Source organism: Mustela nivalis, assembly GCF_964662115.1.
Source record: "Mustela nivalis genome assembly, chromosome: 12".
NCBI lineage: Eukaryota > Metazoa > Chordata > Mammalia > Carnivora > Mustelidae > Mustela > Mustela nivalis.
The window spans coordinates 67,670,134-67,689,057 of record NC_139031.1 but is presented as its reverse complement, the minus strand read 5'-3'; the positions used below and the strand labels follow the sequence as shown (position 1 = coordinate 67,689,057).

Here is an 18,924-nt window from a genome sequence, read left to right as displayed (position 1 = left end):
GTGGCTAAGCAAAATAACCCCATTACACCCCAAAGAAGCATAGCAGAGTGCAGATGTTTGCTGACAGTCCGTCCTGTTCCATAAAAGGATAAATAGGTACTGTGGACAGGGAGGCGACTTCTCCCTGACTCTAAAGTTGAATGTCTAGAGCTATCATATGTGACTGAAGAAGTTTGTCAGCTCCCAATAATCTTAAATTATCCCAAGTTAAGGGAAAGAATTTTCATAGATTGGTGTTGGACCTTCCACCTGTGTTGATGGTAGGTTCTAGAAAAACATCATAATATGATTTGATAAAATAAAGAAGATGGAAATATGACCGTAACTGTACCCTTTATGTTATTTATGTATATATTATGCAAATCCACTTAATGGTATGGGATTATTTTTAAGATGCAAAGCAGATTCTAAAATTAAAGAACAAACATATCCAAATAGTGAAGAAATTACTTTTAAAAAGAAATAAAACACTGCAATATTATTATAAAAATTTACACAGAGCCTTAGAAAAGAAAGTCAAGAAATAACCATTTGTCCATTTTTAAAGAAGAATAAATACCTGGCCTTTAGTAGTTAAATACTTTAATGTGTCTTGGGACTATTAACTCAACTTAGAAATATCCTGATTTAAAAGATAATTGTCTCCTTGAAGCATAACACTTAATATTAAGCTAGTCTTGATTATTAGTTATGAGAAGTGACATTTACATATAAAAGGTTGATTTTAAAAAATAACATTTTACCATATTTTATTATAGACAGGATATTTGTTAAAAAGTTGTAAATAGCTTTGGTTGTTCACTTAAAATTATAGAATATATTTGAGACAAAAGTTTGTTTTTAGCAGGTAATAATTAAACTGGTGATATACCATCATTCATCTAGCTCCAGTAAATTCAAGGAATATAAAAGGACTAAGAATATATTAAAAAATTACAGCTGAACAACTCCACGATTTTTTTATTCTTGTAAAAAACAAAAACAAAAACCAAAACCAAAACCATGTTTTACAAGTAAAAGTTACCTGAAAAGATTAGCTTTAAAACACAATGCAGAATATCAGTTTGTCATGAGAATTCTAGTGCTGTGATTCAGATGAGAAATTTCCTGAAGAGGATGGCTAAGAACAAAGGGCAGACCTCTTCAGTATCAAATATCAAAAGAATTGTCTAAGCAAAACATGTAAGATTAATAGAAGATTAACCTCCATTTTAGTCTCAGAAGGGAACTGCTGGCCTCTAATGCAAAGCTCTAGTCTAGGACTACATCAATTTATGTCTTTGCTGAAAAATCTATTAGCATCAAATGCTAAATAAGCTAAAGTTACAAAAGCATTCATGGGTTAAGGATCTTAGGCTCTGAAGGTAGTGTCAACATATAATTTATATTCTGCAAGCATTAAGCGATATGAATATAAAAAAGTAGATTTAAAAAGGAGAAAAGGAAAATAATCTATGGTTTTTTAAAATTTAAAATATTATTTTAGTTTTAACATAATATTTTGGACTTCAGATTTCCCTAGGATCATCCTGGATACTTAAATAGTAATAGTAATGTCTCCACACACCCTCCGAAGGTGGATGATTTGATTTACACTCCAAAGGGGACTGTATAGATCCATAAAGAGATCTGGTAATTCCACTCACAACTCACATGTAGAGCAAAATTAAGAGAAAGGGAACACACAAATGTTCACGTACGTATAACTGGGGAAAATAATATGAAGATTAAGCAGGAAAACTGTGTAGTATGATCCTGTAGTTGGTGAAATATGATAATGTTACCCCCCCCCCCAACAAAAGAGGGCTTTATCTCAACGGGAGTCTGAGGCCCCATGGATCAAAGCCACAGCCATGGAAGGAGTTGGGAGAGAGAAGAGGTAGGAAGTTGTAGAACCAGAGGTGGCAGTCTGGAGAAGGCAGTGCTTAGATTGGCAGTGTAACAGCCCAAATTAGATCTTCTTTGATGATCTGACAGTGAATGGAGGAAGGAAGAAAACGATGGAAAGCAAGAATCTCAGAAAGTAAAAGAGTCACAGAAAGTAGAAGACACATCATCATGCAAAAAGGTTCTCATTTACTGCAGACTTTATACTTCTGAGTACCAACAGAAGAGTATGTTCTTGAACTAAGAAACCTAATAAGTACCCAGACCCCTCATAGTTCACCATAGGGATGTGGGTGGTTGCTGACTTAGGAGAATCCAAGACATATAAAAAGTGATCAGGGGGCGCCTGGGTGGCTCAGTGGGTTGAGCCGCTGCCTTCGGCTCGGGTCATGATCCCGGGGTCCTGGGATCGAGTCCCACATCGGGCTCTCTGCTGGGCAGGGAGCCTGCTTCTTCCTCTCTCTCTTTCAGCCTGCCTCTCTGCCTGCTTGTGATCTCTGTCTGTCAAATAAATAAATAAAATCTTTAAAAAAAAAAAGTGATCAGAAAGTCAGACAACATCCTCATTAGGCTCTAATAAAAAGAAAGGAAGATGTAATTTTTCATTGGGTGAAAATATTCCTAAAAATGTAGCAGAGAAAAATTGTAACTCAGGACTCAGATATGAAGACCATAAAACTAAACTAGAAATGGCAGATTAGAGAATACACCATAAAAACAAAGACAGAAAAAATAAGAAATGGCTTGAATAAGAATAAGAAAGAATAGAAATGACAAAATGGAGAAAGTTGGAAAAAATAGAACTGGCCAAACTCAGGAAAGAAATTGTTGGGGGGGGGCATTTTAGAAATAAAGAGAGTTACAAACCATTCAACAGAAAATAGCTCCAGTAGTAGAATAAGGAACATTTGAATAAGGAGTGAAAAGAGCCAAGAGAACATAGACAAAATACAAGAGAGGGAAAGAGAGAAAAGTATTCAAAAGAAAAACTCTAGATACAGAAAACAAGCAAGGCAAGTAGCATATGTGTATAAATATTTGTCACAACAAGAAAAACAACTATGAAATTTAAATTTTGGTCAATTATGGTACATTACCTGGTAAAGTTAATAGGCTCTTAGATTAAAAACCTTCTGGGGCTTCAGGCAAAAAAATTGTCAGGGGAAAATACCAGCAATATATTTCTTTTTTTTCAAGCTTTTATTTTAATTCCAGTTAGCTTACAGTGTTCTATTTGTTTCAGGTGTACGATCTAGTGATTCAACACTTCCATACATCACCCTGTGCTCATCATGACAAGGACTCTCCTTAATTCCCATAACCTACTTAACCCATTCCTCACCCCTCTCCCCTCTGGTAACCATCAGTTTGTTCTCCATAGTTATGAGTCTGGTTGTTTGGTTTGTCTCTTTTTTATCTCATTCTTTTGTTTTCTTTCTTAAATTCCACATATTAGTGAAATCATGTGGTATTTGTCTTTCTCTGACTTATTTCGCTTAACATTGTACTCTCTAGCTCCATCCAAGTAGTTGCAAATGGCAAGATTTTGTTTGTTTTGCTGACTTAATATTATTCCATTGTGTATGTTTATACCTCCTCTTCTTTATCTGTTCATCTAGTGATGAACACTTGGGCTGCTTCCATAATTTGGCTATTGTAAATAATGCTGCTATAAACATAAGAGTGCATATATATCCCTTTGAATTAGTTTTCTTATATTCTTTTGGTAAATACCCGGTGATGTAATTGTTGCGTCATAAGGTGAATCTAATTTTACTTTTTTGAGGAATCTCCGTACTGTTCTCCAGAACGGCTGCTCCAGTTTGCATGCCCAGCAGTACACAAAGGTTCCTCTCTCCACATCCTTGCCAACTCCTGTTGTTTTTTATGTTGTTGATTTTAATCATTCTGACAGGTGAGGGGGTTATCTCATTATAGTTTTGATTTGCATTTCCCTGATGATAAATGATGATGAATATCTTTTGGCCATCTGTGTGTCTCCTTTGGGGAAATGTCTATTCTGCCTGTTTTGAATTATTATTTTGGTTTAGATTATTTTGGTTTTTTGTTTAGCTTTGGAGTTCCTTATGTATTTTGGATACTAACCCTTTTTGGATATGTCATTTGCAAATATCTTCTCCCATTCCTTCAGTTGTCTTTTAGTTTTGTTGATTGTTTCCTTCATTGTGCAGAGGGTTTTTATTTTGATGAAGTCCCAATAGTCCATTTTTGCTTTGTTCCCCTTACCTCAGGAGACCTATCTAGAAAAAAGTTGCTACAGCTGCTGTCAAAAAGTTACTGCCTGTGTAGTCTTCTAGAATTTTTATGGTTTTGGGTCTCATGTTTAGGTCTTTAGTCCATCTTGAATTTTTGCAAATTATTTTTGTGTACAGTTTAAGAAAGTGGTCTGATTTCATTCTTCTGCATGTTGCTGTCCAGTTTTCCCAACACCATGGATTAAAGAGACTGTCTTTTCCCCATTGCATATTCTTTCCTGCTTTGTCAAAGATTAATTGACCATATAATTGTGGGTTTACTTCTGAATTTTATATGCTGTTCTACTGATCTGTGTGTCTCTTTTTGTGCCAATATCAAACTGTTTTGATCGCTCCAGCTTTGTATTATAACTTGAAGTTTGGAATTGTGATGCCTCCCACTTTGCTTTTCTTTTTCAGGGTTGCTTTGGCTATTCGGGGTCTTTTGTGGTTCCACACAAATTTTAGAATTGTTTGTTCTCTGAAAAATGCTGTTAGTATTTTGATGGGGATTGCATTAAATGTGTAAATTGCTTTAGGTAGTATAGACATTTTAACAATATTTGTTCTTCCAATCCATGAGCATGGAATGTCTTTCCATTTTCCAACTTCTCTGAGTTGCCTTCAGTGTCTTTCATCAGTGTTCTATAGTTTCAGAATACAGGTCTTTCACCTCTTTGGGTAAGTTTATTCCTAGGTATCTTATAATTTTGTGTGCAATTGTAAATAGGATTGTTTTCTTAATTCTCTTTTGCTGTTTCAATATTGGTGTATAGAAATGCAATAGATTTCTGTACATTGATTTTGTATCCTGTGACTTTATCAAATTCATCTACCAGTTCTAGGAGTTTTTGGTAGTCTTTTGGGTTTCCTATTTGCAGTATCATCTGCAAACAGTAAGAGTTTTACTTCTTTCTTACCGATTTGGATAGCTTTTATTTCTTTTTGTTGTTTGATTGCTGTGACTAGGACTCTAAGTACCATGTGGAATAAAAGTGGTGAGAGTAGACATCGTGCCTTGTACCTGACCTTATAGGAAAGTTTCTCAGTTCTTTAAGGATGATATTTGCTGTGGGGTTTTCACAGATGGCCTTTATTGTGTTGAGGTATGTTCCTTCTTAACATACTTTATTGTGAATTTTTATCATGAATGGATGTTATGCTTTCTCAAATAGTTTTTCTGCATCTAATTGAAATGATCCTATGGTTCTTATCTTTTCTCTTATTAATGTGATGGATCACACTGATTGCTTTGCAAATATTGAACCACCCTAACAACCTAGGAATAAATCCCATTTGATTGTGGTGAATAATTTTTTTTAAATAATATTGTTCAACTTGGTTTGCTAGTATTTTATTGAGAATTTTTACATTTTTGTTCATCAAAGATATTGACCTGTAGTTCTCTTTTTTAGTGGTTTTTTTTTTTTTTTCATCAGGATTTGGTATTAAAGTAAAGCTGTTCTCACAGAATCAATTTCAAAATTTTCCTTCCTTTTCTTATTTTTGGAATAGTTTAAAGAAGTGCAGGAGTTAAACCTTCTTTAAATGTTTGGTAGAATTAACCTGTAAAGCCATCTGATCCTGAACTTTTGTTTTTTGGGGACTTTCTTGATTACTGACTCAGTTTCCTTGCTGGATATTGTTATTAGTTCTGTTCAAATTTTCTATTTCTTCCCATTTCAATTTTGATAGATTATATGTTTATATGAACTTATCCATTTCTTCTAAGACGTTGTCCAATTTGTTGGCATATAGCTTTTCTCTCCTTTTTTATGATTATTTATTTGAGAGAGAGAGAGAGAGAGCGTGAGCAGGAAGGGCAGAGGGAGAGGGCAAGAAAGAGACTCAAGCAGACTCCATGCTAAGCCTGACTTGGGGCTTGATCTTACAACTATTAGGACACAACTTGGACTGAAACCAAGAGTTGGATGCTCAACCAGCTGTGCCACCAAGGTGCCCCAGCATATAGTTTTTCATAATAATTTCTTATGATTGTACTTGTGTGGTGTTGGTTGTTATTTCTCCTCTCTCATTTGTGATTTTATTTTGATTTTATTTATTTGAGTTCTTTCTCTTTTTTTCATGATAAGTCTGGCTAGAGGCTTATCAATTTTATTGATTTTTTTTCAAAGAAACAGCTTCTGGTTTCATTGATCTGTTCTGTTGTTGTTGTTGTTTAGTTTCTACATTGATTATTTCTGTTCTAATCCTTATTATCTTCCTTCCCAGCAATATATTTCAACAGCAATTTACAATAGACTGAGTCAACTGATCCTACCACACTTCCCTCTTTCTCCACTTAATGCTTTTTTCTCCTTTCTTCATCTATTTTAAGTTTCATAGATAGTAGTTATAGTCGTGCCCTTCCATATATCCTGCATCTGTTCTTCTCTCAGTTCCATAACTCTATCCAAAAAAATCACTACTCAGTTTAATCTCTCCTCTTGCTTTATATAAACCCCATGAGCTGGTAATAACTGTAGAAAAATTCAAAACCATATTCATATTCATATTCACTTCAGGTGAGCCATGAATGCTATCAGACCAACAAAATACATGTCAAAGTCTAGTCACCCCCCTCTTCTCTTGGAGGACCATTGCTTATCTTCTGTACTTTCCTGAAACCACTTAAACTTCCTCTCCTTTCCTCACTTCCAGCTGATGATATGCTTCCTTACTGAGAAAATTAAGCAACTGGAAGAGAACTTCCACAGACTACAACCACAGCATATTTCCTCACTTACAAGTATCTGCACTCACATACTTTGCTTTTCTGTATGTTACTCCAGATCAACTACCCACGAGCCAGTCGGAGACAAATCTCCCCCCTTGTGCTCTAAATCCTGTCTCCTGTTGCCTACCCAATAATACAGCTTTGTCAAATTTTCTTTATTCCCTGTATCAGCTCTTTATTAGATCATTCCCCTCAGCATATACATATCTGTCATTTCTCCTAACATATAAAAAAAGGAAAATGCTACATCCCATTTCTGGGTGGCATAACTTTTCCCTCACTCTCCTTTGCATTACAACTCCTTGAAACACATGTCTTTCAGATTTACTCCATTCAGATTTGCATTCCCTCTATGTCACTTAAAACTGCTTTTTCTAAGGTCATCAGTAGTATCCATATTGCTAACTAATATTCAATTCTCATTCCTCCTCTTACTTATGAATGACATCTAATGAAGCTAATCATGTTCATCTCCTTGATACACTTTCATTATTTGGTTTCTAGGACATAACACTCAGTTGCTCCTTCTCAGTTTCCATTACCTTGCATTGCATTTCCCTTCTTCCCACTCTTTGACATGACAGCACACCAGAGATCCATCCTTGCTAATATTTGCTATCTACTTTATTCCTTTCGTGATGGCATCCAGTCTAAAGGCTAAAAATGTCATCTATATACCATTAGACAGTTTGCTCCTAAACACCAGGCCTCTATTACCAAGTACACATTGAATTGGAGATCTAATAGGTATTTCAAACTCAGTATGCCTAACGTGAACTTTCAATCTAACTTATAATAAATGTTCCATCCATACCATTCCCTATCTCAATTAATGACAATGCTATCCTTCCAAATTGTAGGCCAAAAATAAAAAACAAACCGAACAACAACAACAAAAGCCCTTGGAATCGGTTCTAACTTCTCATCTTGCAAATCTCAAGTTTGAATGCTTTTTGAAACTGAGTTTTAACACACAGTGAAGTACAAAAAAGTCATTTTTTACTAATTTATTTCCCTACATAACCACCATCCAGATTGAGATATAGACTATTATCACCAGCCCAGAAGTCTACCTCATTTCCTTTTAAGGTCAATACACTTTCTTCTGACCTTTATCAAAATAAAGAGTAACTACACTTCTGATCTTTATCACAATAGATTCGTTTAGCCTATTCTTGACCATGAATAAATGAAACTAGACAATATATATGTTTTTTGCCTCAATATTATATCTGCTAGATATAATGTGTTCAGTAGTTGTGTTGGGTTTTTTTCCCCCCATTACTAGGTACCATCTATATACCATTAGACAGTTTGGTATTATTTATTCACTATCAAGTTGGACAATTGAAATGTTTCTAGATTCGTACTATTATGAATAAATGTAAAATGACCACTTTTTACACAGCTTTTGATAGGCATATGCAATATTTCTGTTGCATGCATACTTAGAAGTATAATTGCTGGGTAATATGGGTACACACATGAGCAGCATTAGTAGATTCTGCCAAAGAATTGCCCAAAATGATTCTATCAGTTTACACTCCTTCCAGCAATATATGATAGCCAGAGTTCCAATACATCCTTGCCAACACTAGATATTCTTAGTTCTTTTAATTTTAGTCAGGCTTGTGGGTGTGTAGTAGTATTTTATTATGGCTTTCAAATGTATTCCTGATGGCTAATTCTGTTGATCGCCTTTTCATATGCTTACCTGCAATTTGTACATTCTTTTTTATACAGAGTCTGTTGATATTTCTGTCCCATTATTTTTTTATTGCTTTTTCCCTATTGATATGTTAGAATTTTTTTATAGCTTGCATATGTGTTGTTTGTGTGATATATGCACTAAAAATAACTTTTTCCAGTGTTCGGTTTACTTTTTATTTGTAAAATCTCTTTTGATGAATAGAACATCTTAATTTTTATAAAGTTCACCAATTCACCAATTATCTTTTATAGTGTGTTTTTCATTCCTATATCCTTTAACTACCCCAAGGTCCTGATGGTATTCTCCTACATTTTTTCCTGAGAGCTTTATAGCTTACCATTCACATTTCAGTGTATGCCCTATTTCCAGTTTGATTTTTGTTTACAGCATAGGATAGGGGTTCAGATTCATTTTTCCCCCCAATGAGTATCCAATTGATTCATCACTGTTTATTTAGGCCTTCTTTAATTTTTCTTAGCAATGGCTGTAGTTTTCAGTCGTGTTACATTTATTCCTAAGCATCTAATTTCTTGGAAACTCCTATATGTAACTCTATATCTCATTTTCTAATTCCTTATTCCTGGAATGTAGAAATACAATTTATTTTTAATATTGATCTTGTATCCAGTGACCTTGTTAACTTCACTTATAAATTCTAATCATTTGTAGGCTCCTTTATATTTTCTAGATACTCAAATATGTTACTGAAAATTATGATGGTTTTACTTTTTTCTATCCAGTCTTTATAGAATTTATGTTCTTCTCTTGAGTTTTTACAGTGTTTGGGAGTTCCAATAAAACTTGAATAGACTTGATGGCATTGGACCAATTTGTCTTATTCCACCCTCATAGGGAAAATGTTCAATATTTCGTTATTAGTTACCATGTTAACCATAGGTTTTTGTAGACATGCTTTGCAGATGAAAGAGGATCTCTTCTATTCCTATTTGTTGAGATTATTTTTTTCATCATTGTCATTGAATTGATATTCAATGTTATCAAATGCCTTTTCTGCATCTCTTTAGATGATTGTATGATTTTTGTCACTTATTTTGTTAATGTGGTCAGTTACAATTATTGATTTTTCTTATGTTGAAAACTATCTTATGCCACTGAAATACACTTCACTTAGTCATAAAGTATTATATATTGCTGGATTTGATTTGATAATATATGTTCAAGTTTTGTGCATCTATTCACAAGGAAGAAATTGGCTTGTAATTTTTCTTCTTTGCAATGCAATACCAATTATTACCTATTGAGAAACAAAAAATATGAAGTGTTCTATTTTAATTATTTGCTGGAAGTGATTTTGCTAATTGAGATTATTCCATGTTAAATCTCTGGAAAGCTGAAAATTGTGGCTTTAGTTTCTTTAATGGGTATAGGAATGATCAGAATTTCTATTTTTATGCCAGTTTTGGAAGCAAGGCCAGCTTCATGGGCATAGAGCCTATGAAGTCATATCCACTTATAAATGTCTTACACATAATTTAATGCTTTATTGTCACCATCTTTAAATTTTTTATTAATGTTTGAACAAAGAAACTCCTCATTTTGCCCTGGACTCCTCAAATGATAGAGTTATTCATGTTTTGTCATACGTGGTTTTAAAGGTATTTGCTTATTTTATCTAACTAATAAAATTTATTAGTATTAATTTGTTAATAAACATTAATTCTGTTTTCAGTATCTTTAGGATTTGTAATATCTGGGTTTTATTACTTATGATATTGATAATTTCTATCCTTTATCTTTCTTTACTATCTTGCTATTAACAAAATACTTCATTAATCTTTATTGAGAAAAAATTTTTCCTGTGTTTATTTTCTTTAAAATTATGTCTGCTTTTTGGGGTGCCTTGGTGGCTCAAACAGTTAAGTGTCTGTCTTTAGCTCAGGTTATGACCCCAGGGTCCTGGGATCTAGCCCCGCATCTGCTTTGGGCTCTGCTGCTTCTCCCTCTCCCTCTGCCATTCCCCCTGCTGGTACGTGCTTTCTCTCTCTCTCATTCTCTCATTCTTGCTCTTGTTCTCTTTCAAATAAATAAATAAATAAATAGAATATTTTTTAAAAAATTATGTCTTCTTTTTGAAATTTTAATTACTGTTATCTTTATTAACTGCCTTCTACTTTTAAAGGAATATTTAAATATGTTTAATTCATAGTTAATTTTCTAGTTTCTCGAGATAGTAGATCGGAACCTTGATTTTCAACCCTTGTTCTCAATATACTAATTTAGAGCTAAAAATTTCCCTTTGGCCACCATTTTAAATGCATCTCAGAATTTCTGATATGTCAGATTTTTTTCATTCAATTTAAAATATAATTCATTGTGATTTTTTTGACACATCTGTTATATAGTAGTGTGTGTTTAATTTCAAAACACTTAGAGACTTTCCAATAATCTTATGTTGATTTCTAGTTTCTCTTGTATTCAAAGAATATACTTCTTAGGATTCCAATTCCTTGGAATGTACCTATGTGCATTACCTACTTAGATTAGCAAATGGTCCATTTGTTAAATATTTCAAATGCACTTGAAAATGTTTATTCTGATTAGGTTGGGTGTAGTGTTCATTCAGTTGTTTAAATTTCCTAGGTCTTGTATTTTTTCTTGTTCATTTACTAAAAAGTTTTAAAATATCAAATTACAAGATTTGTATTTCTCTTTTTAGATATGCTTTTTCTTCAAAGGATTAAGCTTTTTAATAGATGTGTAAACATTTATAATTGTTATTTCCTCCTGTTGATTAAGTTAACCTTTTATTACTGTGAAATGTTCCTCATACACTTTGTTTACTCTTGTCAGTCTTCTTTCTCTTCTATTGATAAGCTACAACAGCTTTATTTTGATTTTTCATTGCATGTTACGTGTTTTCACCTTTTTCTGCTTTCAGATATTTGTAACTATACATAAAGTATGTCTCCTGTAAATAGTATTGCATTAGATTTTAAATTTTTATTTGTTTTTTTTGTTTGTTTGTTAATCTAATCTGGCCATTCTCCCTTTAACTGGAGTACTTAGTCATTTACTGTGACTGAGATGTTTGAGATTAAGTCAACCATCTTATCATGGTTTTCTAATTGTTTCATTTTTGTTTCTTCATTTCTCTTTTCTGGCCTTCCTTTGGATTAATCATCGTTCCGTTTTTTATTCCTTCTTTCCTCTATTGGTTTTCTAGATATATATAGATATATATATATATATATTTGTTATTTCATTGATTACTCTTAATATCACCATATGAATTCTACATGGTGAGTTATAATACTTCCCAAAGCATGCAAGAAACTAAAATAGTTTAATTCCATTAACCAAAACACCTTTTGTGCCATCAATTTCCTATATTTTAAATATAAGATTTTATATGCATAAGATATAATAGTTAATGGTTTTAAACAGAATGTTCATTATAATTTTGTAGGTTTTTGTTTTGTTCTGTTATTTACTGGAAAAACCAAACTACAGGAAACTGAAAAAGGAGTAGAGTAAGAATTCCTTAAAATAAAAATAAAAAGAACATATACGATTGTATCTTTAAGAATTTTATGGAACATTATGAACCATCAGGTTAAGGAATCTCCATTCTCTAACAAAAACAAACTGAGAAAGGGCAGTATGAAAATATTCTAATGCAGTGCTGCCCAACACAACTTTCTGTGATGATGGAAATGTTCAATTAGGTCTGTGTTGTCTAATATAGAATCTACTAACCACATAAGTGGTTAACCCTAGCTAATGTAGTTGAGGAACTGAACTTTTAATATAGTTTAAATAGCCATGGGTGGCCAGTGGTTACCAGTTGAACAGCACAGTTAATGCCTCATGGCTCAAAACCAATGGTTTTTCTGGGTGATTTCTCTAATCACGCTGAAGGGTGTAGAGGGTTGGGGGTGGAAAGAGAGGAAAGTTCTTAACAGATCAACTTAGTTACTTAAACAAGTTCTGAAACTCTCCACAGCTTTCAACTTTTTTTTTTTTTTTAAGATTTTATTTATTTATTTGACAGAAAGAGACACAGCAAGAGAAAGAACACAAGCAGGGGGAGTGGGAGAGGGATAAGCAGGCTTCCTGCCACACAATAGGGAGCCCGATGCAGGTCTCTATCCCAGGACCCTGGGCTCATGCCCTAAGCCGAAGGCAGGCATTTAATGACCAAGCCAACCAGGTGCCCCTCTCCACAGTTTTCAGAGGCAGGGGCTGGGAAAGGATAAGGGAGACCTGACTATGCCCTTGAACTCCTGGCTAATGACAGTGGGAGTAAAAGGCCTAGGATTTGGCTTCACTCATATAGGAAAAGGCCTGTGGTGCCACATGCAGAATCTGAGGCTTGGGCCATCTGTGCATGGAAATCATCACCGTGGGGCTGGTGGGGATGCTCATTTTTGGACAGGGTTTCCAGGGCTAAAAGAGGATTTAGAGGAGGAGGGAGGACCTGAGGGCCCTTTCTGGCCACCTGCAGGCTGGATAAGCCCTTTGTTTTTAGGGAGTAAGGTGTTTTTCTTGCTTTTGAATACTTTTCTGGGATCCAGCTTGTTCGCAAAGGAATTGGTCCCTTCTGCAAGGAGGTTTGGGTTGTAGGTGATAGGTTTATACATGTTGAACCAATTTTTGGCCTGTGAACTAATGCCATAGCTGGTGAAGGCATATTACCACTGCGGCAAGCCCAGGTGCATGATAATAAGGCGAGAGTAAGTGGTAAAGGTATTTGTGAGAAAATGCAGGATAATGCTCTATCCAGGAACCAGATCTCAGGGTCTCATGAATGTTAGTTTTCCTCTTTTGTAGATGAGGCAAACCTCCTCATTCATATTGCAAGGATCCTGCTCAAGAACCACACTGGGAGAATCAAAGTGAGTTTTTTCTCGCTGGTTCTCACCAGCTTCAGGTGCATCAACTTCCAGGTCTGCCAGAGTTGGTGCACTAGGGGGTTGAATACTCAGAAGACTGGTTGGGTTGAGTCAGGTTTGCGATGCAGTCACTTGCCATGCTGCCCAGTGGACTAGTGTGCTCATCCAGCTTCACATTCCATGTCATGTGCAGGCCACTGGTCATCAGATAAATATGCATCACATTCTCAGGTAGCACATGGTTATTGTTTTTGTTCCCCTGAGGAAATCCTATGACACTTGGCAGGTGGCTTTTCTATAGTAGTGACTTCTGTCACACCTGGGGAAGATTCTAGGCAGCGGGTCATCCCCAATGTCACCTTCTGGTGCAGCTCACTGCAACCTGGCAGCAGCATACCATCCATGGGTCACGTTCCCACTCCAGGCTCATTTCTAGTTTTCCATGTTTACATCTTCAAGTGCTCTCATTCCATTTTGCAGTTATGTGCTTCCATCTGGGATCATTTTCCTTCAGAACTCCCAGAAATGTTTCTTGTAGTGGAGATCTGCTGGCAACAAGTTCTCTCAGCTGTGTTTAACTGTAAACATCTTTACTTATCCTTCGATTTTGAGGGATTTTTTACTGGATATAAACGATCAGTTTGCAGGGTTTGTTTGTTTTCCTTCAGTGCTTTCAAATGTTAATCTTTCATTTTCTGACTTCCATAGTTCCTGTTGAAATGTCCGTCATTAGTCTTTTTGATGCTTATTTGGAAGTATTATGTCTGTTTTTCTAGGTATACAAAGATTGTCAGTCTGTTTTTAGCTTGCAGAAGATTGCCTATGATGTGCCCAGTTGTGTTTTGTTTGTTTAGTTTTCTGTTCTGTTTGGGATATATAGAGCTTTTTGAATGTATAGTCATATGTATTTTAATGAGTTTGGATAAATTCTTAGCCAATATTTCTTCTAATACTGCTTTTTATATTCAATATAATATTTATTATTGCACATAAAACCTTTCTTACCTCTTTGTTCAAATGTTACTGTGTTTTACTGAGGAAGTATCTCCTGATCTACTGGACTTTGCCACAACTATCATACTCTGAGCTTTCCTGTAACAAGGTCACATAATCAATTTAAGAGTTGAGAAACTACTAAATTAATGCGGCTTTCTCACATTTCATGCAATAGTGTAAGATCATAATCCAAAAGGCAGAGGAAAAACCAAATAACATCACTTTTTCCACAAACTGGAAGAAAGTATCTGTAAATCATATAACTAACAAGGAATTCTTACTCAGGATGCCTAAAAAAATACATAAGTTAACAATAAAAGACACAGAGCCAAATGGAAAAGTGAGAAAGGAGTATAAAGTGGCAATTTATATAAGAAGGAGAATAGCCAAGAAAACATTAAAAAAAAAATCTCAATCCCATTACTAATCAAGAAAGTAAAAATGAGAGCAGTAATGAAGTACAAATTCTCACTTATATGAATGGCAATAAAGACCTGAGTAATGCACAATGTTGTGAAAAACTTGAAATATAAATTCTTAGACATTGATGACTACAAATATTTGGAGAGCAATTTGGCAAAATATAGTAGCTCTAATGAATCAGTGTTTAGCAATTTCACTTTCACATACACATATATGTTCAATGAGCAATGTATATAAATATTATTTGTTATAACCAAAATTTGGGACTAAATTAAATATCCATCAACAGGGAAATGAACGCACTGTGCTATATTTATGTAATGGAATACCAGAAAATAAATGTGGCAGATCTTCATGAAACAAGATAGATTTATAGAGTATGTCCAAAACTTAATAGTGAAAAGGCATGATGGCAATGGATACACCATATAAGTAACTTTAAAACACATAGAATAATACTTCATATTGCTCTGGGTTATTATATTTATAATACAAGCATTAAAATATGCACAGAAAGTATACACTCCAACATCAGGAAAGCAGTTGCTTCTCATGAAAGTGAGGGGAAATAAGAAAGAGGTGCATTTTGAGTCTTGAGCTCTGTTAAAATAGAAAAAGCACCTGAAACAGACTTGGAAAACTCCTATCATGTTTTTTTAAAGTAGGTTGATTATATAGTTTTCTGTACTTTTCTGTATATTTGAAAACTTTCATTAAATTGTATAATGTAAGCTCTATTTTTATGTTAAAAATTTTAAGCTAAGTTTAAAGGGAAGTATTAACATTTAGTGAAAGAAAACATATAAAATTTTTAAAGGTTCAACCTTAGTAACAATCCTGGAAATATCAATTACAGTAATGATGAGATACCATTTTACTATAACAAAGAGGGATTTGTTTTTCTGTTCATTTAAAACCCAGTGTGTTGGGCATTTGCATATATTCTTAGATTCTTAGATGGTGATAAACTGATATAATTTTGTAATGTAATTGGTAAGTATATACTGAGACCATTAGCATGTTTATACCTCTTGCCTAAGCTACTTCCACTTCAAAGAAACAGAAATGTGGTTGATAATCACCTAGTGCTGAAATTCTGGATCATTTTAATTTTTATCCTTTTATATACTTTTAATTTTTTATATAGTATACAATATGTATAATGACACATTTTAAAATCAAAATATAATCTACTAATTTTGCATGAAAAACTTGAACATCCTAACAATAAAACTCCTTGGAAAATAACTATATGCTGTATTAGTTCAACCAGGAAGCTGTACTAGATACAGCCAAGCCCACAGGGCAAATGATTAAACCTACTTGAGGTAGGTCCAGAAGATTCAGCTTGTCAAGAGGTTAGCAAAGAAAGATATTTGTTTCAAAGGAAAAGGAAAAAAAAACTTACAAGGGCATAAAATAGTGTTCCTCAAAGTATGACACATGTATACCTCCTCATCAGCTGGAGTCATTGTAATGTACATCTTTGCCAACTCAAACCAACTAAATCAAAACTCCTGGGCATGAGGCATAGTAACCTGCCATATGCCTGACTCCCTGGATTGTTCTCATGCACAAAATTTGTTCGCTACGATACAAAAAACAAAAACAAAACAACAACAACAACAACAACAAAAAAACTCCAAAATAATATGACATACTTTGGAAATTGACCATAATTTAGTTCAACTGAATTGTAGCTTATAGGTGATGGTAGAATGGGGGAGATAAATCTGGAGAGGAATGTCATGGTCCACTTGTAAGAAGTCTTAAATGGCACACTAGGAGCTTGGACAGTTAACATGAAGATTCAGTGGGAACCACTGAAGAGTTTTAAAAGGAGTAACCTGATACTGTGGCATCAGTGTGGATGACTGGATAGGGAGCAAAGAGGCAGAAGGGCAACTTGGGACAATGTTTTAATTTTCCTGGAATAAGAAGGCAGCATTACCATAGACTTGAAAACATATACTTGGTGACAAATTGAATACTGAGTGAAGGGAGAAATGCTTTGGGATGATTCCAATTCCTTCATTTGCTTGCCTCCATTCTAGTCTTAAAACAGAATATCTAGACAAAGAATATCTTAAAACTATAAGCTGTACTTTTCTACCTTTGCTTGTTTTCTCACTTTTCTACCTTTGCTTGTTTTCTCACAAGACCTATATTTTACTAGAAATATGAAGCCTATAAAGATAAGCTTGTGCAGCCACTATAATAATACATGGGCAGACACTCTAGAGGACATTCTCTTACTGAATAATATCATTAAATAAATGTCTCCAAGATTGTTGGCAGAGAGCATGTATACTTGGAGATACTGTGATCCAAGCAATCTGAAAGGCTCCATTGCAGTTTCTGGGTTTCAACATGTGACAGTGTGTGTGCCTAGAAGGAGGAATGAGTGGTGGTCCAGAGTAATTTTTTTTCTCAATAAAAGGCTATTTTATTAAAAGCCAGCCCATTCTTGTGTGTCTTTTTTTGTGTCCCACAATGAGACATTCCTTTTAATCAGTCTGTCTGGTGAAACCACAGCAGTGACTTGTCTTCAGACTGGCTGTGGCAAGAAGGAATTTCCCTTAGATGGCAGGATGACCTATGCCAGGTTTATATATTTCCTCATTAAAATAAAATGGCAGACATTTGGGGTATTAGAAAGTTGTTTTCTGAAGGCTCGAATTCCTACCCAACCTGAACAGAGAGCTACAGCTGTACGCTGAATGTAGGGTGAGCAATCCCCCTGAGGGCTTTGGCTGCAGGGAAGTTAAAGGCAGCAAATACCAAATCAAACTTCCCTATAAACCAAGAACCCCCAGAATTCTCAAAGGCTCCGAATCACTCACTGGACAGTCCCCGAGCACATAAGATCCTTCGGCTACGATCATTCTCAAAACCCACCAAAAGTAGTCCAAATGCAGGCCTTACTCAACCAAAACCTTTTAATGTTAATGCTGCTTTTTGGTTACATCCCATATAAAAGCTATAAAAGCATTCCTCCTCCCACTCCTTTTAAAAATGTCAGTAGTTTCTTGGAGAACCTAACGTATCTGTCTTATACAGTGTCCAACATTATGGATTTGGCTGATTGACCTTCTCTGGTTTCTTGTAAATTGTGCCTTCATCCCCAATATCGCCTCATGATCTGGCAATATGATAGTAAGATCTAAAGGTTTGGTTAACTTCATTGTTTTCCTTTTTCTTTCTGCAAGAGTCCTTCATGGGGAGTAGGTGTGTAATACTTACTGCATCATATCAAGAAGTAAATAATGTCTGGTGGCACATTTTTATTAATGTTAAAATTATCCATGGATTCAGAGACATAGCCTAATTCCTGCATCAACCTTTCATGTCTTGATTTCAGCATCCAAGGATGATCATTGCCCATTGATGTATACTTTCATGAGAGCTCCCTTCTAACATTTCAGTGTGTGTGTGTGATTGAGATTCTCTGTGAATGACTTTCATACACTATTTAGTTTCCTGGCAAAATTTTAAGGATAAACAAAATAGAATAAATGCTTTATTCTTTCTTTTAATTTATCATTTTTCAAAGTAATGAGAGAGTTCCCTAACAACCTCCAAAAGTGACCAAGGAGGTGTGTAATTATTAACTCATTCTGTATTCATTTTAATATATTCATATATATTGCAGTCATTATTTGTTTTTATGTTCATATCACCCTATTTTAGATCACTGAAAGGCCCTTAATGTTACTCTCCTGTTTTTGTGACAGGATTCAAATAGCTTCCTTATTCTCTGGAATAAGATGGCCCAGGTTCATCTTATGTATTTCCTCTTCCAGACCTGGATTCAGTAATTTCTCCTAAGAACCCTGGTTCCCTGGTTCCTTCTACTGAGAAATCATATTTAGAGACCACCGTCTGAATGGGAGGTACACTTACTGCTACTGAATTGTCATTGCTTCAAGGATATTTCAGTGGGAGGGTGGAAAATACTTTTTTTTTCCCAAAGAGAAAATAAATTTTTATTTCATGCTAATACTTATATTCCAATTTAAAATCGAAAGAGATTAATTTCTTAATTTCCATACTTTTTCACTT

The 18,924-nt window shown here is 34.6% G+C and overlaps 2 protein-coding genes and 1 pseudogene across 13 annotated transcripts in view; 1 reads left to right on the top strand and 2 right to left on the bottom strand.

Moving 5' to 3' along the window:
• The window catches only part of GNGT1 (G protein subunit gamma transducin 1), a 353,394-nt gene that overhangs the window by 268,916 nt on the left and 65,554 nt on the right, over positions 1–18,924 (top strand). The window lies entirely within an intron of this gene.
• Positions 1–18,924, bottom strand: part of LOC309845537 (tissue factor pathway inhibitor 2-like) — a 137,062-nt gene that overhangs the window by 112,157 nt on the left and 5,981 nt on the right. Inside the window, exon 5 of one of the 4 annotated variants that reach the window (XM_082693639.1) lies at positions 1,829–1,970. The exons of the other annotated variants lie outside the window; for them this stretch is intronic. Coding sequence (XP_082549765.1) covers positions 1,840–1,970 — 131 coding nt within the window. The 3' untranslated portion in view covers positions 1,829–1,839. Of the gene's footprint in view, positions 1–1,828; positions 1,971–18,924 lie in introns of those variants that run through there. 4 annotated transcript variants of the gene reach the window in all.
• LOC309845540 (tubulin polyglutamylase complex subunit 2 pseudogene) lies at positions 12,973–13,847 on the bottom strand (annotated as a pseudogene). The gene has a single exon. The product of its transcript is annotated as a tubulin polyglutamylase complex subunit 2 pseudogene (transcript).